The sequence below is a fragment of the Paramormyrops kingsleyae genome, chromosome 3, assembly GCF_048594095.1.
Source record: "Paramormyrops kingsleyae isolate MSU_618 chromosome 3, PKINGS_0.4, whole genome shotgun sequence".
Classification (NCBI taxonomy): Eukaryota; Metazoa; Chordata; class Actinopteri; order Osteoglossiformes; family Mormyridae; genus Paramormyrops; species Paramormyrops kingsleyae.
In genome coordinates, this window is record NC_132799.1 from 2,048,482 (window position 1) to 2,074,961 (window position 26,480).

The following is a 26,480-nucleotide window of genomic DNA, read 5'->3' on the forward strand; positions in this document are numbered from 1 at the left end:
AAAGGTCCTGCAGCAAATGCAGACGCCACCCTTGGAAGGATCACTCGATGAGAAAGTACGACGAAGGATCGGAGGCCTGGCCTTAAGCTGATCTGGAGGCCTGTCAGTGTCTGTCAAGCTCTCTGTCACCCCGCCATAGTGGGCTCTGTCACCACTCTCCATTTAAGGCCTTCGATTAACCGCCTTTGGGAAATGGCTGCAAACTGGTCATTTTTAGAAGAGTTCAAGCAGCAACAGTGCAGTTTTAGTTCATGGTGTCTAGTGACCCTTTAATAACACTTTGATCATTATCATCTTGGTGTGTAGCTCAGTGGTTTAGGCAGGGAAGGCTGCCGATTCGCGTCCCGCGGGCGGCAGAGCGATTTCACCTCCGGGTTCCTGATAAAGACCCTTAATCCCACCACCATCGTCATGAAAGTGTCAAAACAAAAACATCTCTCCGGAATGTATATGGGAGATGTTTTTGCAGAAATTGTGGACCACAGAGCCCTGCTTCCTAGCTCAGGTTCATTCCCAGATCTTCAGCGTGTCCCGCCAGCCCCACGCGATTTACGCCTCGCAGCGGCACCAGCACCGTGCCGCTGCGACGCTGAGACGCCCCGACGCTTCGGACACCGTGATGTATGAAGGTGCCCTGGCTATTTATTGTATAAGAAGGTTTACAGGCTCACTGTGGCCCAGTTTGGTGACATAGCTCCTGTGTGGAGAAGGTGCTGGGCCAGAGTCTATAAGGAGAGACCGGAACAATCCGAGGGGTGTCATCCTCAGCAGACGGCCTCACTGGGTCGTTAGGTGGCCTCTGCCCATCTCTTCTGGCATTCTGGCTGCATTGGGACACGCCGTGTGTTTCTTTCAATGTCACCGTTTCCATTGGCGTGATTCTTGTCTCCATGCCGCCCCTGACGAGGCTTTCAGGATACTTCAGTATTAGGTTCCCTGCTGTAATAATGGTTGGGTTTCAGTTTTGGTAGCACTAGGGGTGAGTCTAGGATTTTTGGGGGGCTTATGAGAGACAATAATTTATAAAGAGGGGCCAATCTTATTAGCCAGTAATATGATTTGAATTGGTGACTGACAGGGGAGGTGGCATTCCAGGAGCCAATCAGGTTTTAGCTGGGTCTCAGTGGCCCCGCCCCTCTGTACACCCCTGAGTGGCACACGTCGTTCCTCCAGTGTTGCCTTTGCTGAGGTTTGCTCCTGCAAGCTTGCCATGCATCACACCTCCCATCCTGTAGGGGTCCTGCTTCCGTGATCGGCACATATGTTTATAAATTCAGGGGTGCCCTTCACTTGACGATGGCTCCCTCCTTATTGCAGAGGTGTCCTTCAGGGTGGCTGTGAAAGAGATTCTTGACCGCCATCGATAAATGATAAGCTATGGTGAATGAGCGAAATCCAGTGGAGGTCCCGGATGCCTGGAATGATACAGCAGATCAGCAGTGTGACGACATCAAGCCTGAATCTGTTAGTTTGAAGTAGAAGGGTGACCATGGGCTCTAAGTGAGGCTTTGTTTAGGAATTCGGATGTAGCCAATCAGAATGAGCAGCTGATCCCCTATTCCAGTGCACCAATCCGGCTGAATTTGCATCATCATTCTCATGTTCCGGGAATGTGCAGAACATTTGGATGAAGTGCTGTTTACAGGGCTGCCACTCCGTCACTGCAGTGGCCTTGACTTAACATCAGCGGCATGTGACGACATTCAGAGCAATTAAGGCCTTGGAAGTGATGGTGGCAGCGCTTAGCCACAGGCGGGCGGGGGGTGAGGGGGGGGCAGTTATTTAGCGGAACGTTCCAGAATGCTTCCAGGGGGTGCTGCCTTAGGGGCTGGCTAAAGAGAGGACAGACAGACACATGCGTGTCTCAGCCGTGACAGGGATGGGGGAGGAGGGGGTGGGTCTGCCTTCATATAACGCCTTGAAGCACACGGGCATGGATGTACCCACTGCGACGGGGGGGGTCTTTCCCTGGCAGGAGGTGCTCCTAGTTACAGCACCCCTTAACAGTCCTCTCTTTGGACTGATAAGACCAATTACGGCTAACTCCCACAATAATTGACTGATGTTTAAGTTGAAGGGGGGGTCGGGGGGTTATTCTTCAACTGCAACAGAGTCCAGAGTGGAGGGTGAGAGTTAGGGGTCCATTAAAGAATGAGTTCCAATCCCCCCGACCCCCCCGTGGCACTCATTTGAATTTATAAATCCTGGGTAAATTTCGACCTTAAAAAGAAATAGGAACTCGTTGGTGTCTTGTGAACTTCTGAATCGTTTATAATTTCACAGAGATTCATTCCTTTAAAAATTGTGCTAATTTTTTTCCTGCTGCCTGGCAGTCTCCTCTTACGTTTATAAATGCCAGCTGCCTCTGAGCGCTCGAGCTCTCGTAATGTAGCAATAATCTGGGTTTGGTTGGAGGTTGGGCCCTCAGCTCGGCTCTGGATTTAGTCAGAAATGGTTGTTTCTTTGCGGATTGGAGACCAAGCAGCTCCAACAGGGGGCAGCCCTAAAGTTCCCCTACATCAAAAGCCTTAAATGTTTACCCAGCATGCCCTGCTGCGTCCCATTCCCAGGCGTTCCAGCAAAGTGTCCGAAACCAGCTGTCAGGACTGGGCACAAGGGCTGGAATCGTGGCATGAAATGAATTGGCATGAAAGGCTGAACTTACGGAGCCTGCAATGTGGACTTTGTAGCTGGGTGGGGTGCAAAGCACATGTGACAGCGTCACATGATCACATCTGACTGCTTCCATTGGTCAAAAAGACAGAGATGCTGATTACAGACAAACATAGACAGTACTAATGACTACAAACTGAGTTACTTAAATGGAGAAAATCAGTATGCATATATCTATCGTTATTTATCATTGGGAGGTTCAGCCAAGTTAAATGTATTGCCCCATGCAAATTACCTTTCTGCACTTCAAACAGGTGGTTTACTTGACTAGATGTGTGCCATTGCTCTGTATTAGGTGACTAAGAGGTTACAGTCTTGTTCATGGGTCAGATTGCTGCATGACTTTATATGTTATATGTTACTCTGGCACAGATATCTCACAGCTTGCTCCTCCTCAGCAACGTCGGCCATTTTGAATTCCCGTGGCTCTGTGGTCCAGTCCGCCCCCCCCCCCCAGCCCAGAATGAGCTCTTCATTAGCAGCCCCGTTATCAAACACGAATCAGACCCCCTCCTTCCCCGTCGGCTCTGCCGCTGCTTCATGTGGTCCCAAGCTCAGCTCCTGCGTTTCCATGGATACTGCCAGAGTGAGCTCAACATCTCCTAGCAATTTGCCTTTCTAAAGGGCAGCTTGCGCTGTGTTTTGTAAGAGGCTTGGGCCCTTCACTGCTCTGTGTGAGCAGCCTCAGTTCGGGGGAATATCAGCGAGTAGTGGAGGAGAGAGGAGAGACGAGGGGCGGGGGGTGGGGGGGGGAAGGGGTCATCTTAAAGCAGCCACGAGCCCCAATGCGGCTCCTACTTCCTGTTGACAATTTATCCAGAAGTTATGTTACTATATATCAGCTGATAAGATTTTGCCGCTCACTATACCCAGATAGGTCGTCTCTCTTGTACAGAGATCGTATCTCTATGAGTGGTGCACCAATGTGGGAATTTTGGCTGATGACGATAATCAATAGGTTTTTGTATAACATTACTGATATTGATAATCGTTCACCTCTGAACCCTACAAATCTGTAGTGAATCTGATGTCGGTGATGTTAATTCATAAGATGCCAAAAATGTGCATTAGAACCAGGTTGTATAACAGGGCAGTGATACATCAGCTAGGCAACGCTGATGTGGGAGCCCACAAGTCGCTTCTCAGTGCTGAGTGAGCCGACAGAAATCCTTATCCTCCATTATGAAAAATGCCTGATTACTTTAATAGTTATATCTTTAGTGATGCTGCAGCAACATGGAATATTGGCTGTCAACATGGAATATTGGCTATCAACATGGAATATTGGCTATCAACATGGAATATTGGCTATCCACTAAGACTGACCAATGACAATGTCTTGATTTTTAACAAACATCGGCCGATACCAGTATGTTAACTGATATATTGTGCATTTATAATCTCCAGTTGTGCACGGCATTGAAACCCCTGAGTTATACATACAGTAGTTGTAAAGTGACCCTTTTAGCATGAATCTCAGGCTCTCAAGTGATATGCTCACAGTGTCCCAAGAGTTAAATGATGCTTTTCCCAGAAGACAGTGGGCTGACTGTAAGGGGCGCCCCCTTGTGTGAAAGGTAAACATGTCACATGTTTCGTTTCCATGAAGGGGCCGCAGCCCAAATTCAGGCTTATTCTTTGCTTAAAAAACAAAACCCCGGCAGTTTTTTTTAACCTTGACTTGTTCTCCCTGTCAGACCAGCCTGCTCTTCCTTGAATTAGTGTTAAGGTGGGGCTTGATGTCTTTTTCTTATTATGAACTTTTTCAAATCCAGCCTAAAGATGATCTCTTTTAAAAGAGATCAAACAGAATTAATGCAGATACAGACAGCTGGGCTCTGAGGAGAAGGCTTCGTACACCAAAAAGACCTGTGGGGAGAGAGAGTAGTAACATTGTGACTCACTTATGAATATATCAAAGGAAACCATTAGTGTATTGCTCTGTAATGGAGCTTTGTTTGTAACTTTAAGCCGTGCTGATGCGTGTCCTGGAAGGCATGCTGATACAGCACATGTGTTCATACATCACGCATCTGTGCTTTGGCATGACCCACCGGTGTACAGCACTGGTAGAATCAGCATGTTGGAGACCCCGGGAAGCATCCCAGTGTATTTACCTGAGAGAAGAGCATTACCCTGCAATTTTCACAACCCAGCAATGGGTAACGTAATCTCTCAGAAGCAGAATACTATAGTGTCATCTCCCAGAAACAGAGTACTGTAGATTAATCTCCCAGAAAGAGAGTACTGTAGAATAATTTCCCAGAGAGTGCTGTAGAGTAATCTCCCAGAAAGAAAGTACTATAGAGTAATCACCCAGCAACAGAGTACTGTAGAATAATTTCCCAGAGAGTGCTGTAGAGTAATCTCCCAGAAAGAGAGTACTGTAGAATAATTTCCCAGAGAGTGCTGTAGAGTAATCTCCCAGAAAGAAAGTACTATAGAGTAATCACCCAGCAACAGAGTACTGTAGCCTCATCTCTCAGAAGCAGAGGCACAAGTAAATAAATATTGGTTTGCCTTGTGCTTTTTGTCACCTGATGCTACTGTGCTTGGTGAGTCTGCTTACTGTATACGGTACTTCAGTGTGACCCATTAAAAAAGAGAGAGAGAGGTTTATATAACAGTAGAGTTATGCAACACAGGAGCCTGCTGCAATAATCAGACTGGAATAAGACTGCACTTTACCAGAGATGATATTCCAGAGAGATTTGCAGGGAAAATAGCAGAAAACAACCCACCGTAATTGTTTCGAGTCCAGACAGATAGCCTTTTATATCCCAAGAAGTGATTTGTACTGCATGCATTAGCACGGAGGGCACAATGCAGAGCAGAATGATCCTCTGAGGGTCTTTACACACAGCTGTGGAGCTGGAATGAGCAAACTGGTGAAGCCCCCTCCCCCCCCCCCCCTGAGCAAGATGGCCACAGCAGCACCGTCAAAATACATGAAGTGGTAAATAAGTGCACTTTCACATCTCGCTGAGGCTGTAACTGCAGAGGAGGGGTGTGAGAGCAGCACCACTTGAGGTGAACGTGCAGAAGGCGTGTTCCAGCATTGGTCCGGGTTTGGCTGACAAGAGCTCGGCTCTGATTGGCCATGAGGAAGACCCGTGAGGCCCACGTGCCGCGCCCATGTTGCCGTCTCACATCCACACAGCCGCCGAGCCCCAAGGTCGCCGACTTAAGGCTCTCCTATCCAGATTAGCGGCCATTTCCAGCAAAAAGCTCCTTAAAGCCACTTGCTGTAATGAAGGAGCCCTTTGACAAAGGGGCCCACGCTGGGCGTCCCAGCATGCCCTTATTGACTGACAGCTGAGCGGAAGTACATCCGTGTTGCCTGTCAGAAAGCCCCGGCGGCGCCCCTTTCCGCAGAATCTTACTACCGCCGGTGGGATAATCTTCTGCTCATTCAGAGCGTCAGCCATTGACTGGGATAACCGTCGGCTCATTCCACTTCAAACAGGCCCGGCCTCAGACGTGCTGCTTCAAGAGCTGATTCCAGTGGGTTTGTGGTTTAGTTTGTGGGCAATTAATTTGGAGGTTTATGTGTTGATAAGGCGAATACAGTGAAACAGCATCTAATCACATTCATGTTCTGCTGATATTGATATTATTGTTATAACTGCTCTAGTTTGCAGCTTTTTAGTAGAGCCTGCCTCTATATCATCATCGCGGTTACTCTATTATTATTATTATTATTATTATTATTATTATTATTATTATTATTATTATTGTCATAACTGCTCTGGCTAGCCGCTTGTTAGCTTAGTGCCTGTGTGTCCTCCCGTCACCTGACAGATCACATGACACCTTCCCCGTTGCATCACGCCTTCATCCTCGCACTCTCACTTCCTCAGAAGTGTCACCTCAGCCTGTGCCCTCACTCCCCCCCCCCCCCCACCCATTCCTATTATTAGCCCCCTTCAGCCCTGTTTTCGGCAGGTCGATACGCTAATTACCTACTGCACGCCTCCTCCCCACCGCAAGTATTTTTAGCACCGCCGCGGCCCCCGGCCCCCGGCCCGCCGTGCGTAACGCCCGCGCTCTGTCTCCAGGGCGTCTGCACCATGACGACGGCCTTCCTGCACTTCTTCTTCCTGGCGTCCTTCTGCTGGGTGTTGACGGAGGCATGGCAGTCCTACATGGCCGTCACCGGAAAGGTCCGGACTCGGCTCATCCGCAAGAGATTCCTGTGCCTGGGATGGGGTGAGCGGCCGCCGGCTCCTTCCCTCACTCCCACGTTAATCATCCATTTTCTCCGTGCCACGGGCCGTCTCGCACCTCTGCAGCGTAAGATGGCGCCGGTCCGATCCAGCTGCCGCTCGACGCTCCTGCATTATAAAAGGCTGCAGATCTCTCTGCTGCTGTTCTGATTTCTGCTCTGGCTTTAGGACCGAGGGACACTTACTTCAGACATTTTGGAACATTTTAGTTGATTAAGGAGGGCTCCTGCACATTCCTCCTGTTACCTAGCAACCAAAAAGGCCCTCACTGGCACGGCCATTCTTTGGCAAACACAGCCAATCGCTGTTTGACTTATAGGATCAAATTGAGATTCAACAACACAGAGTCAATTACATACACACCTCTCTGCGAAGGCCAGACTGCGTGCTGTGTAACGTTACATCCGATTCATTAAGAAACATCCAGAACATTCCAGGGGCATCTGCTGTGTCTCAGCTCGGAGGACCGTGAGCAGTTCACGGAAATGACCCCCGGAGCTTGTCGCCTCGGGGCGTTAATAGGAGGCTCTGGGGTTCGGGCAGCACACAGCTCTGCATCCTGTGAAGTCTTTCCTATTTCCTGCCTGTCGTGACGGGATACAATTTCCTTGACAACTGTCTCCAGGCAGCAAGGGAATGCGTAAAGGCAAGAGCCATATTTAGATAACCACGCTGCAAGAGGTTCTGTGAAAGATTAAATGAGAGTCCATTCCAGCAGACTGTGTGACCTTCTGCTGGCCAATATCAGCGTTTTTTTAATTGATTTTTTTTAGGGGAGTTGGGGTCATCACGTGACCCTTCTACAATGAAATTTCTTCATGTTTTTGGACAATTTCATTCTACTGTATGGAAATGCCTTGATGTGCAGTTTTCAAATAATGTGTCTCTTGAGCCAGTAGGTCTGACCACTACAGACGGACATAATATGGTTGGACATAATTAAATTAAGTGGAATGTTGATGAACAAGGAGGTACCTGTTAGCAAAGTTAACTCTGCACAGTAACTGGTAGTCAATTGTTCTTTACAAACACAAAGCAGGTCACCAGAAGCACCACCAGGCAACACACCGTCTCCAGGACAGTCGTGATACCCTGCAGTCTAGACCACACCTATCACAGACCGTCGGTCAGCTGACTGTCCATAATCAATGCTGACATTCTGCACACATGTCCGTAAGGTTCCTTATTCAGCAGGCAGACGGATGAAAACAAAGAGACTGAGTGCATCTCAAGTCTGTCTAAATATCCCATCTGAAGGATGGGGTGTGTTTACGAAAATGGTACTGAATTTCAGCAGTGGTCAGATGATGATTAATTATGAATGATAACTGTATGGAGGAATGGCGTATCATCACCGCTGAACTTTCACTTGGGCCTGGAATTCTATCTGCTGTTTTGATTGCTTGTAATAGCCTGAGATTCTGCTACATCTGCAGCTCCTAGTTGCTCAATATTATCGATTGCTGTGTATTTTGTAACTTTACTAACAACCTAAAATGTCGAGATTTTGTTCCCCGTGAGGCTTCTGCAGGTGTTTCTGGGAAATGCAAGAGCCTCTTTCTATCCCTGTGGTCTGTCAGGAATTAAAGGCAGTGTGTTTCTCTTTTGGTAGGTCTACCTGCTTTGGTGGTCGCCATCTCCATGGGCTTCACCAAGGCTAAGGGCTATGGGACACCTCAATAGTAAGTCCCTCTTTTCCAGATTTGTCTGCTTTCAGAGTGTGTTCATCCTTTTGTTGTTAGTAGAAACTGCTAATTCACGTGTAACCATGCACTGGCCAAATCGTCTTCATGTAGGCTAGGTTTGGTAATCAGCAGAATGTCTAAAATAACATCAGAAACAAAAATAGACACGTACCTACATAAAAAGTAGATTCAAAGTTTTGCCTGGCTTGTTTGGGTATTGAATTCCCCAAGGGAGCCAGATGAAGTCATTTCTGCAAAATGGCTGCCACTGCGTTCATCTCCATGACCCTTTACGGGCAGTCACGGAGGGTAACAGACAGCTCGTTAAACACGGCAAGCCAGCTGGGTGCCAGCCACGCTTGGGCACTTCTAAACAAGCTCCAAATTAGAGAGCAGAAGTTCATTAGGTACCATCAGACGGTCCTTTGAGGTGGTGTCCAGGACACTGACTTCTGCGTGATTTGTCGTCCCGTTAATGGCTCTAAGTCTGACTGTGTCACCCACACGTTTTTTTGTAGAAGCTCATGTATTTCCAAGCAAAACGCACGCCAGCTTCTCCAAATTCCTGGAGGATGACACAGTAGTGTTGTTTGTGACACAGAAATGCACCATTTGTGACACAGTGCCACACCCCTTGTGACACGGTAGCCATTTGTGACACAGTAGCCATTTGTGACATAGCAGTGGACCATTTGTGACATAGTGCCACACCCCTTGTGACACAGCAGCACCGATTGTGACACAGTAGCGCAGTTTGTGACACAGCAGCTCCATTTGTGACACAGTGCCACACCCCTTGTGACACAGTACCACTGTTTGTGACATAGCAGTGGACCATTTGTGAGACAGTGCCACACTGTTAGTAACACAGCAGCACCGATTGTGACACAGTAGCGCAGTTTGTGACACAGCAGCTCCATTTGTGACACAGTAGCGCCATTTGTGGCTGCGCAGTCCATTAACTTCACGCACAGTGTTTGTCTTTACGAGCCTGCTGTTTCTCTCTCTCTTTCCCCCTCTTCTTCTCATCCAGCTGCTGGCTATCTCTTGAAGGAGGTCTTCTCTATGCGTTTGTCGGACCTGCGGCGGCCGTGGTTCTGGTAAGCCCGGACTCTGCATCTCTGGGTCACCCTGACCCGCGGGTCCGCCTGCCACTCCTCTGTTTGCTCCGTCAGTGCAGAAGGCCTGGGTAGGAACATCTCAGATCTTGGCATACAAGCAGAGTCTCCCTCACACTTCAGTGGTATCTCTCTTCCTCTAAGTGCTACACAGACATAAAGTCCTGAGGGAACACAAACAAAATGCAGCTCGGGTGGGTGTGTAAATATTGGAGACTGTCAAGTGACTGCCAATGTGCAACTGCACAAATGAATAGTTGCTTAATATACCTTATAAATGGACTATTCAATTACTATTTATGACATCACGTCATTTTAAAGTATAAAATATACTCCTGGAGGATGTCAAAACGAATGATGAAAATTAAACTAGCATCTGCCTTAGCATCATTTACTAGAAGCTTCTACTTCACATGTAAATCAAATGGCCAGACACTGCCTGCGGTTCAGTCATCGGTTTTGCACGTGGGCCACCGCGATGTGCTCCGTCTGTGTCGCAGAGGTTCTGCTCGGGCCCTATCCAGCGCAAACAGCCTTTCAGCTCCTAAATTAGAAACTTCTGCTCTCGCTTGAGCAGTTTTCAATCAAACTGGCTGCTCAGAGGTTTAAAAACAGCTGAGCCCTGGAGGTACCGCGGCGCTTGTAGAGCAGGGCGTGTTTCGCGGTCACGAGAAGCAGCGCTTGCTTGCGGTGGGTGATCCCGCTGTCAGGAAGCCTCCCAGAAAGCCCATGCAGTCAGGATAGCCGAGTTATTTTTGTTACACCGTGTCCTCAGCAAGGGGCTGCCCGATGCGGGAATGCGGCCAGCACAAACACTTTCTGAAGTTAATTAGTAGCATTTTCATTAACGAGGCTTTAAATAATGGTTGTGGTTCTGTGGATAATTTCTCTGACTTCTCAGTCAGAGATTTTTTTGGGGTAAATTTTGCTGATATTATGGGAAATCGTCATCTTTCTAACATGGACGCCGTAGCAGCACACGCCCCAGGTCACCTGACCATCGCTAAGGACTTCCAGTCAGAAGCTGCTAGTCAGTTTGCCTCAGAAAACAAAGACGATGCACGTTCCGCTGCATGTTCCGCTGCCTGTTCCGCTGCCTGTTCCAGCCCCATCCCGCTACCCTTCATTCCACAGCTATCAGACAGAAGGTCAAGGAACCAAATCCTTCTCATAGCTTATCTGAACATGTCAGTGACAAGCAGGACTTGCTCAGTGTTCACATGGTAGTCCTGATCTCTTCTGCTTAATCTGCTGGACTATGAATGATATGAGTTCATGTTCAGTAGAAAATTAATCCCATTTAAGGGTAATCCAGCTAATGTTTTCATAGCTTCACAGAATCCTGCTTGATTGTTATAACGAAACAAACTCCTTTAGCAGATTTATTAACGTAGTAATTAGTAAAGTCTCCTGTGAGGGTTAGAGTAACAGAAACCCTGTAATAACCTTGTAATTGTCTCCGGGGGCTGAATTCTTCAGGGACAGGCTGACCTGAAACAAGCTGACCTGAAACAGACTGACCTGAAACAGACTGACCTCGCGCGCTGAAATGTCACTAGGGCCCCCGGGAACAACAGGCTTTGATCACAGAGAGAGCAGCCAGACAAGCTTTTTTTGGTGCTGTCACTGGGCACTCCTTGATCCAGACGACAGGTGACCAGATTGATGGCCCTCGGATACGGAGAGGGAGCTGGGAGATGGACGTTCCCGTAATTCCTGGACCGTATTAAGCAATCGTGACACGTACAGGGATGTAAAAAGGAGAAGAAGGACAAGCAGATCCGAGGGGGTTATAGAGCCATCGTGGAAGGAGAGTGTGAGATGCAGAGACATCCATCACGCCAGCAAACATTATGCATCATGTTTACGTTCTTCCAGCAGGAAACAGACTTGGACATCAGATTTCTAAGGTATAGGAAATGGCAAACGTTATGAAAGCATGTTTTATAACGTCTGTCCCTCTGGTCTGCTTCAGGTCAACATGGTGATTGGCATCCTGGTGTTTAACAAGCTGGTGTCCAGGGACGGCATCTTGGATAAGAAGCTGAAACACAGAGCAGGGTAAATGAAATCGCTCAGCCACACACACGCACACGGACATAATGCTGCTGTAGGAGGAGGACCGCAGGGATGGTGAAAGATACAAAGTCCCACCATGATGGGAATACTTAACAGGCTGCTATTGAATCTGTCAGCTAATATGAATAATCTGATCCTGAACCTTAAGTGGCGATGGCGGTGCCTTCGCCAGTGTTTCTGCCCTAACTGTGTCTCCGCCCTCGCCAGTGTCTCCACCCTCACTGTGTCTCCACCCTCACCAGTGTCTCCGCCCTCGCCAGTGTCTCCGCCCTCACTGTGTCTCCGCCCTCACTGTGTCTCCGCCCACACCAGTGTCTCCGCCCTCACTGTGTCTCCACCCTCGCCTGTGTCTCCGCCCTCGCCTGTGTCTCCGCCCTCACCAGTGTCTCCACCCTCGCCTGTGTCTCCGCCCTCGCCTGTGTCTCCGCCCTCACTGTGTCCCCGCCCACACCATTGTCTACACCCTCACTATGTCTCCGCCCTCGCCAGTGTCTCCGCCCTCGCCAGTGTCTCCACCCTCGCCTGTGTCTCCGCCCTCGCCTGTGTCTCCGCCCTCACTGTGTCCCCGCCCACACCAGTGTCTACACCCTCACTGTGTCTCCGCCCTCGCCAGTGTCTCCGCCCTCGCCAGTGTCTCCGCCCTCGCCTGTGTCTCCGCCCTCACTGTGTCCCCGCCCACACCAGTGTCTACACCCTTGCTAGGGTCTCCACCCTCGTCATGATCTCTGTCCTTGCTGATGTCTCCACTCTCCTCCGCAGGCAGATGAGTGAGCCCCACACGGGCCTGACACTGAAATGCGCCAAGTGTGGCGTCGTCTCCACCACAGCTCTGTCAGCAACCACCGCAAGCAACGCCATGTGAGTCTTGCCCCAGGGCCGGGGTAGCTGTGACCAGGCCGCTTCAGGGCCCATAGTGTAGTAACAGCTTGTGGTCTGAGTGATGCTAAACAGCGGTGCTGCCCGTAACGGGTCAGAAAGGTGACCTGCATGTCCCCCGGAGGAGAAACACAGCCCGCCTCCCCCTCTAACTCCCCCACTGCGTCTCCTAGGGCCTCCCTGTGGAGCTCCTGCGTGGTCCTCCCTCTGCTGGCTCTGACCTGGATGTCGGCCGTCCTCGCCATGACGGACAAACGCTCCACACTTTTCCAGATCCTCTTCGCTGTCTTCGACTCGCTGCAGGGCTTCGTCATCGTGATGGTCCACTGTATCCTGCGCAGAGAGGTGCTAATGTAACACCATGCAGTCGCCCCCCCCAGCCCCCCCACAGAGTCCCCAGGCCGGTGGCCTTTAGCTCTTAAAGGAGCACTCAGGTCACATCCTGTTGGGGACGTAAAGCAGACGGTCGTTGGACTAGAAGCGCTTATTTGTGAGGAATGCGGGTCATCGTCGGGGCATCTCATAACGAGCCCCCCCCCCACTGGGCATGTGGCAGCAGCCTCAGCTTCATTCACAGCTTCCTGCTTCAAACGCCCTTTCTCCCTGCACCCAGGTTCAGGACGCGTTTCGATGTCGACTCAGAAACTGTCAGGATCCCATCGGCACTGACGCCTCCGGAACGTTCCCCAACGGCCACGCGCAGATCATGGTAACTGCTCATCATCATCATTATTGTATTTACATTTCCGTCAGATCTTCTTATGTTGTTCATTTAATGTTATTTATTGCAGGTGAGAAATACTTCTTTAAAAATACTAATAATTATACATTTGCTGTCAATTTGCTAATACAGGGAAGAATCACCAAAGTCTAAATTACTGTTTAAACTTATTTATCTTTTCATGTTTGTCCCTCACGCATAAAGAGCCTTATTGGACAATTTGATATTATGGGGTGTCTTTTGGGGCTGTGAGCGGTATTGATACTCTGTTAGACTGCATGTGTCCGTGCCCAGCGAGTATCAGACACGCACTAGTGCTCTGGCTCTGCAGTGTGTGTGTATCCATCTGCCGTCCCGCCGCTCCAGTGCTGCCAGAGCATTTGTTGGACCAGTCTGCTGGTTCCGTGTCAGGAGGGTGATGGAGTGACGTGGGTGGTGTGGTGACAGTATCCCGTCACCTGCGTTGGCTGTCTGAGGGTGGATTCACTTCACTGGAGGCTCTAGGCTGAAATGGCTGTGGGTCTGGTTCGGCACATTTTATACGATTTAATATGTCTAAACTGTTCCACCTTGAGGGCCCTGATTCTGCCTAAGCACCAGTCTATAGACTCTGCATTAATCTGCCCCATTCCTGTCAAACATGACCAAATTGTGCACATTACCCTCCCTGTGTATAAAGAGCATTGTGCACATTACCCTCCCTGTGTATAAAGAGCATTGTGCACATTACCCTCCCTGTGTATAAAGAGCATTGTGCACATTACCCTCCCTGTGTATAAAGAGCATTGTGCACATTACCCTACCTGTGTATAAAGAGCATTGTGCACATTACCCTACCTGTGTATAAAGAGCATTGTGCACATTACCCTACCTGTGTATAAAGAGCATTGTGCACATTACCCTCCCTGTGTATAAAGAGCATTGTGCACATTACCCTACCTGTGTATAAAGAGCATTGTGCACATTACCCTCCCTGTGTATAAAGAGCATTGTGCACATTACCCTCCCTGTGTATAAAGAGCATTGTGCACATTACCCTCCCTGTGCATAAAGCGCATTGTGCACATTACCCTACCTGTGTATAAAGAGCATTGTGCACATTACCCTCCCTGTGTATAAAGAGCATTGTGCACATTACCCTCCCTGTGTATAAAGAGCATTGTGCACATTACCCTCCCTGTGTATAAAGAGCATTGTGCACATTACCCTCCCTGTGTATAAAGAGCATTGTGCACATTACCCTCCCTGTGTATAAAGAGCATTGTGCACATTACCGTCCCTGTGCATAAAGAGCATTGTGCACATTACCCTCCCTGTGCATAAAGAGCATTGTGCACATTACCGTCCCTGTGTATAAAGAGCATTGTGCACATTACCCTCCCTGTGCATAAAGAGCTCGTTCTAGCTGCATGTTCTGCCTGTTAAAAGCCCTCAATGCCAAGCGCATGCTGATGCCAATTTTTTGCCCTTTTGACAGACAGACTTCGAGAAAGACGTGGACATCGCCTGCCGTTCAGGTATGGATCCCATTCCGTAGACTAATCATTCTAAAAGTAGCAAAACGATCCAGAGAGTAAGTAAGTTCGCAATAATATGGGTTGTAAACATTATGCAGGAAATAGCAGAGGCGTTATCGCAGATTCGCACCTCTCTTTAGCCTTAGAGGAAATTAACGATCCTGACAGATTAACAGCACGTTACAATGCTTTATTTTTTTGCTTTTGTACCACTTATTATCGTAGTCTATTGTTCAGCCGCCCAAACCGAGAATTAAAGCGAGGCTTGGGATCATTAGCCGTGTCCATACGTTGCTTCGTCAAAATCTGCCTGGCAGTTAATTGGCTGGAAAAGCCGTCGCCCATGGAAACACATCAGTGTCTTCTGGAGCTTCTGCAGCTATGGCGGCAGCGCTACGCGTTGTTAGCGCTCCCGCACAGTGGGGGCGCTGTCGAGACAGAAGCATCGCTGGCGTGGCGGCTTGGCCAGCGACCAGGTGTTGTTCAGCTCTGTCAGTGTCCTACTGGGCCCCCGATTGTGGAGGAGAATGAACGGCGGAAGGATGTGCGGATGTCCAGGACGAGTCACCCGAGCACGCAGGGAACGTTGAATTAGCAAAGCAAAGCAGCGTGGGAAGGGGCCGCCCGGCATGGGGTTCGAGCCGCAGCTGGAAGGTTCCTGGGAGCGGCGATTTCCGCAAATATCCTGCCCTTCCCTCATTTGCGGCCTGCATGCAATTAGCCACTTCAGAATCCATGCTGCAGGAGGCGGGTCCAGCACTCCTGGACTTCCACACAAATGTGACAGTCGGCTCTCGGCTCACTCCGCCAGCCCCAGCTTCCTGAGCCGGAGTAACTAAGGAGACCCGGAGAAGCAGCTGGCCAAGGGGGCTGCGTGTTTGGAGGGAAGTCAGCCTCCTGCTCTGGTGCTTCTTCCATGACCAGATCGCAGCGTGATGCTGAAGTGCTCGCTTTTATTAATAAGCTCACACCCTCAGCGGAGCCAGCCCTTCCAGCGCTCTGGCCTCCAAGGTTATTTAAATGCAGATTGTAGGCAGGTGAATCATCCAATGGCCCTTTTGAGCTGCCTCTCTGCTAAGCATTTGCATTCATCCTTCTTTTCTGAGAATTTGAACTTTCAGTGACATTTGCCTTTATCGGGAAAAACAAAACAAGTTGGGTGAAAATGCCCGCTGTGGAGTAAGCTCTCCTGATGCCTTTCAGTCCGTCGTTAGCAGTAATTACTGCCTGAGGCACTTAGCACTGTACTTTTACCCAGCAGGCCCCAGAATAATGAGACACATCCCAGCTTTGGAACAGAGGCCAGGTGAGACCTTTAGGAGAAGCTGAAGTGCTGTGCAGGGTTTCCTACCCTCAGGTGCATCTTCTCCAGAGGAATGGCCTCCATTCTTTACCGAATCGTCTGGGCCAGGAGTGACTGAGGCAGGAGTCACCATGGATCATCTCCATCAGTCATCAGGGGAGCCACTTGGAGATCCCACGCACCTGGCACATGCCCAGTGTGGGATCTCCAATTACATTTAATCTAAACAGTCAGTCAAGGAAGAAATGAGAGAAGTATGTATTACCAGGCCTAACTTGGACTGAGCACTTTTTTAACAAACAGTGTTAGATTAGCCGGTTCATCACCTATGAACCGTGGTGTTAGATTAGTGGGGTATTTTTGAAGCGTGGTGTTAGATTAGCGGGGTATTTTTGAAGCGTGGTGTTAGATTAGCGGGGTATTTTTGAAGCGTGGTGTTAGATTAGCGGGGTATTTTTGAAGCGTGGTGTTAGATTAGCGGGGTATTTTTGAAGCGTGGTGTTAGATTAGCGGGGTATTTTTGAAGCGTGGTGTTAGATTAGCGGGGTATTTTTGAAGCGTGGTGTTAGATTAGCGGGGTATTTATGAACCGTGGTGTTAGATTAGCGGGGTATTTTTGAAGCGTGGTGTTAGATTAGCGGGGTATTTTTGAAGCGTGGTGTTAGGTTAGCGGGGTATTTTTGAAGCCTGGTGTTAGATTAGCGGGGTATTTTTGAAGCCTGGTGTTAGATTAGCGGGGTATTTATGAACCCTGGTGTTAGATTAGCGGGGTATTTATGAACCGTGGTGTTAGATTAGCGGGGTATTTTTGAAGCGTGGTGTTAGATTAGCGGGGTATTTTTGAAGCCTGGTGTTAGATTAGCAGGGGGAATTATGAACCCTGGTGTTAGATTAGCGGGGTATTTATGAACCCTGGTGTTAGATTAGCGGGGTATTTATGAACCGTGGTGTTAGATTAGCGGGGTATTTATGAACCGTGGTGTTAGATTAGCGGGGTATTTTCGAACCGTGGTGTTAGATTAGCGGGGTATTTTTGAAGCGTGGTGTTAGATTAGCGGGGTATTTTTGAAGCGTGGTGTTAGATTAGTAGGGTCTTTTCGAACCGTGGTGTTAGATTAGCGGGGTATTTATGAAGCGCGGTGTTAGATTAGGATGGTTTTTATGAAGCGCAGTATTAGATTAGGAGGGTATTCATGAAGTGCAGTGTTAGATTAGCAGGGTATTCATGAAGTGCAGTGTTTATAAGCAGGGTTTTTATGAAGTGTCGTGCTAGATTAGCATGTTTTTTATGAAGCACAATATTAGATAGTAGGGGTTTTATGAAGTATGGTGTTAGATTGCCAGGGTGTTTATTATGCCAGTGTGGTGTTACATTAGCTGGGTTTTTACAAAGCACAGAGTTAGATTAGCAGGGTTTTTATGTAGCGTGGTATTAGATTAGCAGGGTTTTTACAAAGCGCAATGTTAGATTAACAGGGTTTTTATAAAGTGCGGTGTTAGATTAGCAGGGTTTTTATTAATTGCAGTGTTAGATTAGCAGGGTTTTTATTAATTACAGTGTTAGATTAGCAGGGTTTTTATTAATTGCAGTGTTAGATTAGCAGGGTTTTTATTAATTGCAGTGTTAGATTAGCAGGGTTCTTACGAAGTGCAATGTTAGATCAGCAGGGTGTTTATGAAGCATAGTGTTAGATTAATGTGGTTTTTATGAAGCACAGTGTTAGATTAGTAAGGCTTTTACAAAATCCAGTATTGGATTAGCAGGGTATATTTAAAATTTGCTGTTAGATTAGTGGGCTTTTTGCAGTGGTCTTTGAGTAGGTTTAGAAATGATTCTGCATTTTCCCTGCTCTCCTGCAGTTTTGGAACTGTATTGATCTGTTTTTTTTTTTTTTTACATAGCATTGAGCAGGAGTTATGCCTCATTAACGTGCAGAGCACCTGTGGAGGCCCACATTAGCCACACGCCCATTATGGGAGACAGGCAGCTGCTTAATGAGCCGCTTGGGTGGCCAGGTGATTAGAACAGGGCAATGAGGTGAACACCTTGTTATAATGACTCATTTTGTGGACCACGCCCCTATCACTGCATGCCCATGTCCGGTTTCTCGAGAGTGAAGCACGGCTGAGCTGGTCTTTCCTGAAGGCCATCTCTGTATTTGGGTTATCTACTCGTCATCAAAGCCCCTCATGAAGTTAATGTGAGTGTCATTAATATCACCGTTTTCCCCATTCTACTAACGTTTACTACAGTTTAGTAGTGGTTAATTGGCCAGGATTACCAGTTTGGTAGCTCAGGTTACTCACTCTGGAAGCAGTTTACTCAAGTTTTACTCAAGTTTAGCATTTGGTAGAGGTTTAGCTGCTTGGTAAGGGTTAGTCAGGTAGGTTCAGCAGTTTCATAGGGGTTACTCAGTCAGGTTTAGCTGGTTGGTAGGGGTTAAACAGGTTGGTTTACCAGTCTGATAGGGGTTACTCAGTCAGGTTTAGCTGGTTGGTAGGGGTTAAACAGGTTGGTTTACCAGTCTGATAGGGGTTACTCAGTCAGGTTTAGCTGGTTGGTAGGGGTCAGTTAGTCAGTTTTTTTTTTTTTTTTTTTTTTTAATTGCCCACCACCACCCCCCCTCTTCGGAGGACAACTTTATTTTACATTACATTCAAGAGTAAAGATTGTGGCCGCTCCGAACTCACCAGTACCGTGGAAAAGGAGAAAAACAGGGGGGGTACAAAAACAACAAGCGTAACAATAACAGTCAGTTTTAGCTGTTTAGTGGGGATTTCTCAGGCAGGATTGGCAGTTTAGTGGAGGTTACTCAGTCAGGTTTAGCTATTTGTTAGGGGTTAGGTTGAGCCTTCGAGCCACACGAGTGGGATCTGGTTCATCTCCTGTAGCCAGTCCTCCAAAGCTTCCGTACAAAAACCTCTCAGTTGGAGGTGGCAGAGTGACAACATGGTGAATTAGGGGAGCAGGGGCAGGCATCAATAACAAGGAAGCGCAGCGGAGAGCAGCGGCACTGGCTGTGGGCTAAGGAAGCCATCCGCAGCGGAGAGCAGCGGCACTGGCTGTGGGCTAAGGAAGCCATCCGCAGCGGAGAGCAGCGGCACTGGCTGTGGGCTAAGGAAGCCATCCGCAGCGGAGAGCAGCGGCACTGGCTGTGGGCTAAGGAAGCCATCCGCATCCAGAACCGTGTTTCCTTGCTGCAAAGTCGTCAGGTCGTGCTGCTGTCCAGACTGCCATCAGGCGGAACCATCTGGAACAGGAAATGGAGGCAAAGGGGCAGGTCGCTCCATCACACCGACTTACACATGAATAATTCAGGGCCCCCGCTTGAAAATGTGCAACATCCACAGTCGCGGCCATCGCTCCCAGGTCGCGACCTTGGTTAATCTGCCCGTACGGCTGCATTATGTAACTGCACACTGGGCCACGGGCAGACATGGGAACGGCGCATTGCAGAAGAGCAGCGCTGATTTTAAAGAAAACAAAAAGGTTAGCATGATTAGTATCTGCAATCATTGCATCTGTCCCATGTAATGATACTTTCAGCATACTCCAAGTGTGCTGGTCTTTTAACATAAATAATAAGCATCCATCAGCGTCGCTGCTTGGACATGGAATAAAACCTCCTATAGCCAGTTCCTCATAGGTTTTTCAAATCTTCTGAATTTCTATAGAAGCGAAAATGCTGAACTCCTTCACCCACCCTGCTCACCACAGTCCACAGGCTCGGCTGAAATAACAAGAGACCCGTTCATTTAAGCCCCCCTGACCCCCCGGCTCCCCTCACAGGCATTGCCCGATACCTCTAGTCCTTATGGATTTAGGACCTGAAGATTAGACTGTGCCCTCTGAATACCCCTGGCGTTCTCCAAGGGCCCAGAACAGGATTTCTGACGTGGCGCTCTCAGTGTCTGCCTCTTGCAAAATGAATTGAGCTTGAGTCTGACCCCAAGGCCTCTTCGTGCTCAGAAAGCAGCGATGTTCCTTCTCCTTGGAGATGCCTGCTGCTTCCCTCCATGCACTGTACCAGAGGCAGACCCTGCAGCTGCACCTAACTCACTGCCTGCTTTCATAATACTGCAGTATCTCATTCAGGGTTATGGAGACTAGCCTGTTGTGTAGGACAGCAGGTGGGCCTGTGATTGGAGCGTTGCTGGTTCAAAGGGTTGGCAGAGTGATGTCACTGTTGGGCCCTTGAGCAGGGCCCTTAACCCCCAACTGCTCCAGAGATCGTCTGACTCTTATTTCTCAAAAATATGTTTCGTGTTGCACGAAAGTGTTTGCTAAATAAATAAAATGTAAATGTAGTTTGTGCGGTTGAGTGAAAATGATCTGCACATTACGTGTAATTAGGCAAACTGAAGTTTAGCAAGGTCGCTGTGTGATAGAGTCCTGCCTCTTCCGTCAGCCCAGTACATCGTGCTGGTTCCAGTCGGGAGCGGCCGGAGCCAGCGCTGTGTTAATCCGCTGGCCATCTCTGTTTCAGCGGCCCTCCACAAAGACATGGGCTCGTGCCGGGCAGCCACCATCACGGGGACCCTGTCGCGCATCTCGCTCAATGATGAGGAGGAGGAGAAGGGCCCCGAGACCCTCAATTACTCCACGTTGCCTGGCAACATCATCTCCAAGGTGATGATCCAGCAGCCGTCGGGAATGCACCTGCCAGTGGGCGTGACTGACATGGGGGAGCCGTGCCTGGGCGAGGGGGCCGGCGACATGCGACGGACCGTCTACCTGTGCACGGACGACGGGGGGCGCTCTGTCGACCCGGACATGGGCGGCCATGAGGTGAGCGGGCCCGGCCAGGCCGGCCAGATGATGGACACCGACTACATTGTGATGCCGCGGGCGACGGGCAACGTGCCTACGCTCCTCAAAGAGGAGGCCAAGCTCGGCACGGGCATGGGGGCTCTGGGCCACGAACGCCTGATGCACTACAAGGTGAGCCCCGAGTTCGGCATGGGCCCCTCCGCCATGGAGCACATGGCCATGAACCTGGATCCGCAGTTCGGAGCTCCGGAGCACGGCCAGAGCCTGCCCTTCGAGCCTCGGACAGCCGTCAAGAACTTCCTGGCAGAGATGGAGGAGAGCGGCGGTCTGTCCCGCAGCGAGACCGGTTCCACGATATCCATGAGCTCCCTGGAGGTACGTGAAGACGTCCTCTCACTCTCACACGTCACTCAGCCGGGCAGCAGGCTGTCCAAATGTAGAAGCTTCCCTGGGGGGGAGGGTGTCAGACATTTTAGCCTGGATTGCGAACCCGCAGCTGACATCCCCATGATTCATCACAGTGTGAGGAAAGATACGGCCCTTCAGACTGCCTCAAACGTGCTCTCTCTTCCTTCCCCACAGAGAAGAAAGTCACGATATTCAGACCTGGACTTTGAAGTAAGTTTGAAGAAGCATGATGCGGGTGTGGTTTATAATGTGGGTGTGGCTTACAATATGGGTGTGGTTTATAATGTGGGTGTGGCTTACAATTTGGGTGTGGTTTATAATGTGGGTGTGGTTTACAATATGGGTGTGGCTAATCGTGATCTTCCGTGGTTCGTTTATAATCAAGCCGCCTTGTAGCTCTGTCAGACTATTGGGTCTGCCCAGTGCAGTCAAAAGCTTGAGAGTTCAGGGGAAGGCAGGCTTAAACTGGACTCCCTCTAATGGTTCTGACCCACAAGGTTTAAGATGATGTCGCATTGTACCTCAGAAAGGCAGTAAATGTACCAGTTATACAGGCGTAGGAACATGTTTCATTTGTGGAGTTTTTTCCGTCCAGATGGGACCCTTAAAATCTCGTTATCACTTAGAAGTGATTTTGCAAATCAGAAATTTATCACTATCTTAGCCCCCAATTAATAGTGAAAACCACGAATGAGACAGACAGGAAGCATGTGCCGTCTGCCGGTTACGAGTGCCGTAGCCTGCATGTGTCAGGAAAGAGCTTCGCGACATTTAGTGACTTTAGAAAAACACCCCTTTTCCCCGCAGAAAGTCATGCACACCCGCAAGAGACACATGGAGCTGTTCCAGGAACTGAATCAGAAATTTCAGACCTTGGACCGATTTCGAGATATACCAAATATGGGCGGCATGGTGAGTAACAGGAAGTCGCATCGCTGACCACATGCCCGTCCTCAGACCCCTGCCACCTGCTATAAGGGGATTAATGGTGGCTTGGCTAAAAGGATGTGTGTGTGTGTGTGTGTGTGTGTGTGTGTGTGTGTGTGTGTGTGTGTGTGTGTGTGTGTGTGTGATTAAAAACCCGTTATTTTGACATTGTGGAGACCATTTTTCAGGTCCCCATAAAGATCTATGAATGCAATCAAAAAACTAAAAATGCCAGAAGTCTCCTATTTTGTTTGGTTACTCATGGTTAAGGTTAGGTCTGGGTAGGGGTTAAGGTCGTCATGTTGGGATTAGAATTTTCCCCATAGATATGAGTCCCCATAAAGATAATTGCAAACCTGTGTGTGTCTTGGGTGTGTGTATCTGTGTGTGTTTGTACGTGTGCTTGGGTGTGTGTGTCTGTGTGTGTTTGTACGTGTGCTTGGGTGTGTGTGTCTGTGTGTGTTTATTGGCACTGGTGCATTAATGGTGTTTGTTCGGTTGTTGCCGGACAGGGGGGTTGATTTCCATTTGCTGAAAGACGTTAATCCTTTGAACGCCTAGAACTATGCAGAGGGCCGTAATCTCTGCCTCTGCTTCCTGGGCGTGCTGAAAGGCACACGTTTCCAAGGCGACAGGAGCCCTTGGTCGCAGTCAGATCCTTCCGGAAGCTTCTGTTCCTAGCCGCACACTTCGGCGCCGATTGCTCTCTTGGTGCCGGTATGCGGCTCTCCCCTGCTCGCGCTCCGCTGTCGACTGGTCCCATGCTTCAGACTATTGCCCCCCTCCTGCGGTGCTCCCCCCTCCCCCCGACTAGCACACCGCCGTCCTCAGTACGTCTGGCTCCTGCCGGCACCTCCAGCTGTCCGCACGGCACCAACCCGTAGCACAATGTCATCTGAGCCTTGTTGCCTAGTAACCAGCGCAAGGACGTTTGTGTAAGAATGATTCTTCTTGGAGTTCTTTGGTCCCACCCCCCCCCCCCCCCCAAACAAAAAGCTTGCCACGGGGCTGTTCTGCAGACGGCATTGCTGACGACAGAGCGTGCTGCGGGGCCTTCCAGTGGCAAGGCGTTCTGTTTTAATTTAACGCACTCATACGTGTGTCAGAGGGACTGAAACACTAATAGAATCTTTAAAGTTCCTGTTCCTTTCCTAAAAGAACGATATACAGGTTGACGGCTGACTGGAAGCACACTGAACACAGCCAGTCATGGGCACTTCGCTTGTTTCTGGGGCCCCATTTATGGGTCAATTCGGGCCCCTCAGGGGCCCAAAGGCAAATGCATGATGGGAGTAGCGCTAAACGCCGTCACTGGTGCCCAGCTACATCTCCGACTGTTCCCCATTTTATTTTATTTACGATGCGTCTTCCATAATTTTCCTCGTGCAGGACTGCGCTGCAGACATTGCAACTGGGCTGGACCGCTAGTGCCTCCCACTGACCGTGTCTCTGTCTCACCCAGGACAAGTCCATGGCCAGCAAGAACCCCTGGGAGACCTATAACCCCACGTGTGACTACCAGAATTACGGCACCTTGAATGTACTGGAGCCCAGCGGCAAGGACTCGCTGGAGATGACCACCTCTGAGTGGGAGAAATGTGTCAGCCTCCCACTGGAGGTGCAGGAGGGAGACTTCCAGACGGAGGTCTAGGGGAGGGGGCACGGGGCGGGGGGGGAGGGCGGGGCGGGGATGGGCTGGGCGGGGCGGGGGGCAGGCGGGAGAGGATGTATTTTGCACTGAAAATGTGAAAGACTTTTCTTACAGCCTTGGCGTACATATCTGGATGATAAAAGTATGGCAGGGACATTATGTGCCAATACGTAAAGAGGAAAATGGACAAAAAAAGTAGAAAAGCAGTAAAAAACAAAAAGATACGTGTGTTTTTTTGTATTCTCACTAGTGTACTTAGTGGGGCAGGCAGGTGTGCGACGCGTACCATCCCGTGTGTAAATGGATCCATCACGGTGACTTTTCAGACGAAACCTCAAAGACCATGTTGTCCTGGCTTCAGCGGGTCCGCGTCACCTCAGGGGACAGGGCCGAGGAGCACAATGTACATATTTATGCAGGTTTTTAAAATGTTTATAACACTTTGTTTGGCCATTACTACACTTTTTACTTTATAATATTAAAAACAAAAAAATGGGGGGGGGGGGGCTAAAGAATTTTTCTGTCATTTAAAATGAATGTTTGTCAGGCCACATTCCTCATTGCTTTCAATGCAATAAAGGTAATACTCACTTTTATATGAATAATATATTTCACACCTTTATTACTGCAGATCTGCTGACGGCTCACAGGAAGCACCGACATCTGCAGCCCTGTATAAAATATTTAAAAGAAATGTTCTATGGTGTAAATAAACTTTTGTCTACATATGTTTTAATTGTGCCAATTTATTTTAATGAGGAGAATATTGACAACCTGATGAGAAGCTCTATAGCGAAAAATGTTAACATTTGAAAAAGTATGTAAATAAAAGAGGAAATATGTTCGTACCGCTTCAGAAGATGTTGTGTCATCCTATGTGCTTGTCTTGGGACCGCTGGGGGCTTTGCAGCGGCACACTGTGATTGGACCACCTGTCGCTGAGCCCCCCCATCCCTCCTCTGTGTTTGAGCTCTCACAGTGTGTGTGTGGGGGGGGGGGAATGCTTTTAACCATGCAGTCTAAATTTGGAACCCCCCGCCCCCCTTGTCATGAGATCACAGCAAACATAGGTTGAACTGCTAGCAGTCTGGTGTCTCTGCCTGTACCTCTCCCCCCCCCCCCCCCCAGCATGGGGCTGTTTAAGGAGGCTTGTGTGAGTCCAGGGGGGAGGGGTCAGAAGATGTCCCCAGCTGATTGGCTAAGTCACAAGTGCAGTGATTCGCTCACTGGCTATGCCTGGCCATTCAGCTGATTACCCCCACCTCAAAAGGGTACAACTCTGTTCTACAAGGCGCCCCCCCATGAAGCCTTACACACTGTACTCAGACAACTTTGATGAACTGTGCATTTAAATCCTCAGTTTACAGATTTATACAGTAACACCCATAGATACCAAATAAAAACTACTTTTCTATAGAAATGTGGGTCAAAGTTAAGAGGATTAGCCTTCATGAGAACAGAATAATCTCATTAAAGGTCACCAAGATGCAGTCAGAAGATGAAAAGGGAAAGCAATTTCCCCGAATGGTGGAGATCAATTGAGATCTCAAGTTCCAGACAGAGTGACCCGACCATGCCAGAGAGGAAGTGCTCAGTTAAAATTGAAACAGCAAATATGTGTAGGAAGGAAGGTCTGGAGAGGCGTAAGCTGTTCACCGCACTGCTGTGCATTATCCTGCCGTTTCAGAAAGCAGACAATTCACAGTGGGTTTGAAAGGCTGTGATGAATAGAAGACGTCGCTGTGGAGAGGTTGTACAGAATGACAGCCGACTATTTTCATTGTGTCGTCAGAGGCTGAATGAAAAAAGCGTAAGAACTCGCAATCTGTGCGACATAAGGGCGCCAACCCACATCAGCCAGAGTGACAGGACCACAGAAAATTGCAATCGGATCCTAATTCCAAACTTAACTTCGTTTCCCATCAACGTTAAAAAATGGAGAATCTGAATTAATCATTGTGTCTGAGGGTGTACTAATGACTATTCATTGGTTCCAGTAGCAAATTATTCAGCAACAATATGGCTGTTTCAAATGCATGGAACCATTTTCATTTTACAGAATTGGCTGGGCACATGTCGCAAGCTAAAGTGAATGTCATTAAAGAAATCAGTAAGTGGACTGTTTGGGTATGGATTACTCACGCAAATGGATTTTAGGCTGAAAAACAACTCACGTTTAGGGAACATTTGCTAAGCTGACTTGGATTCCACCGAAGCAGAACATGCTGAAGAGGTCTGAGTCTCACAGTGCACCTTGCCATTGCACAGCAGATGGAAGAGAACCTCACTCCGAAGTCCGTGTGAGCCGAACTCGAGTGTCTGAGGCAGGTTTTTGATGCAGCTTCTGCGAGTCTGAGGGTCCCCACCAGAAGCGCATGTTGGGGTCTCTGACAGGTTCAGCAGGTGCTTGGTGTTGGAGTTTCACAGCCCGAATGTGTCACTTCAAACCCGAAACTGAAGCGTCCACCTCCGTCAGAGTCCCCCATGCACGTCGCTATCTCCAGCTCTGCACGCAGCAGATATTC

The 26,480-nt window shown here is 48.9% G+C and overlaps 1 protein-coding gene across 5 annotated transcripts in view; it reads left to right on the forward strand.

Annotated features, from left to right (window-relative positions):
* The window catches only part of adgrb3 (adhesion G protein-coupled receptor B3), a 135,670-nt gene extending 111,710 nt beyond the window's left edge, over positions 1-23,960 (forward strand). For all 5 annotated transcript variants that reach the window (XM_023833761.2, XM_072709356.1, XM_072709357.1 and 2 more), the window contains 12 exons: positions 6,732-6,882; positions 8,512-8,581; positions 9,618-9,684; positions 11,678-11,763; positions 12,541-12,639; positions 12,831-13,002; positions 13,271-13,366; positions 14,856-14,895; positions 20,686-21,344; positions 21,552-21,587; positions 22,185-22,289; positions 23,767-23,960. In XM_023833761.2, the coding sequence (XP_023689529.1) occupies positions 6,732-6,882; positions 8,512-8,581; positions 9,618-9,684; positions 11,678-11,763; positions 12,541-12,639; positions 12,831-13,002; positions 13,271-13,366; positions 14,856-14,895; positions 20,686-21,344; positions 21,552-21,587; positions 22,185-22,289; positions 23,767-23,955 (1,770 nt within the window). In that variant the 3' untranslated portion in view covers positions 23,956-23,960. The remainder of the gene's footprint in view (positions 1-6,731; positions 6,883-8,511; positions 8,582-9,617; positions 9,685-11,677; positions 11,764-12,540; positions 12,640-12,830; positions 13,003-13,270; positions 13,367-14,855; positions 14,896-20,685; positions 21,345-21,551; positions 21,588-22,184; positions 22,290-23,766) is intronic.
* The last annotated feature ends 2,520 nt before the right edge of the window (positions 23,961-26,480 follow it).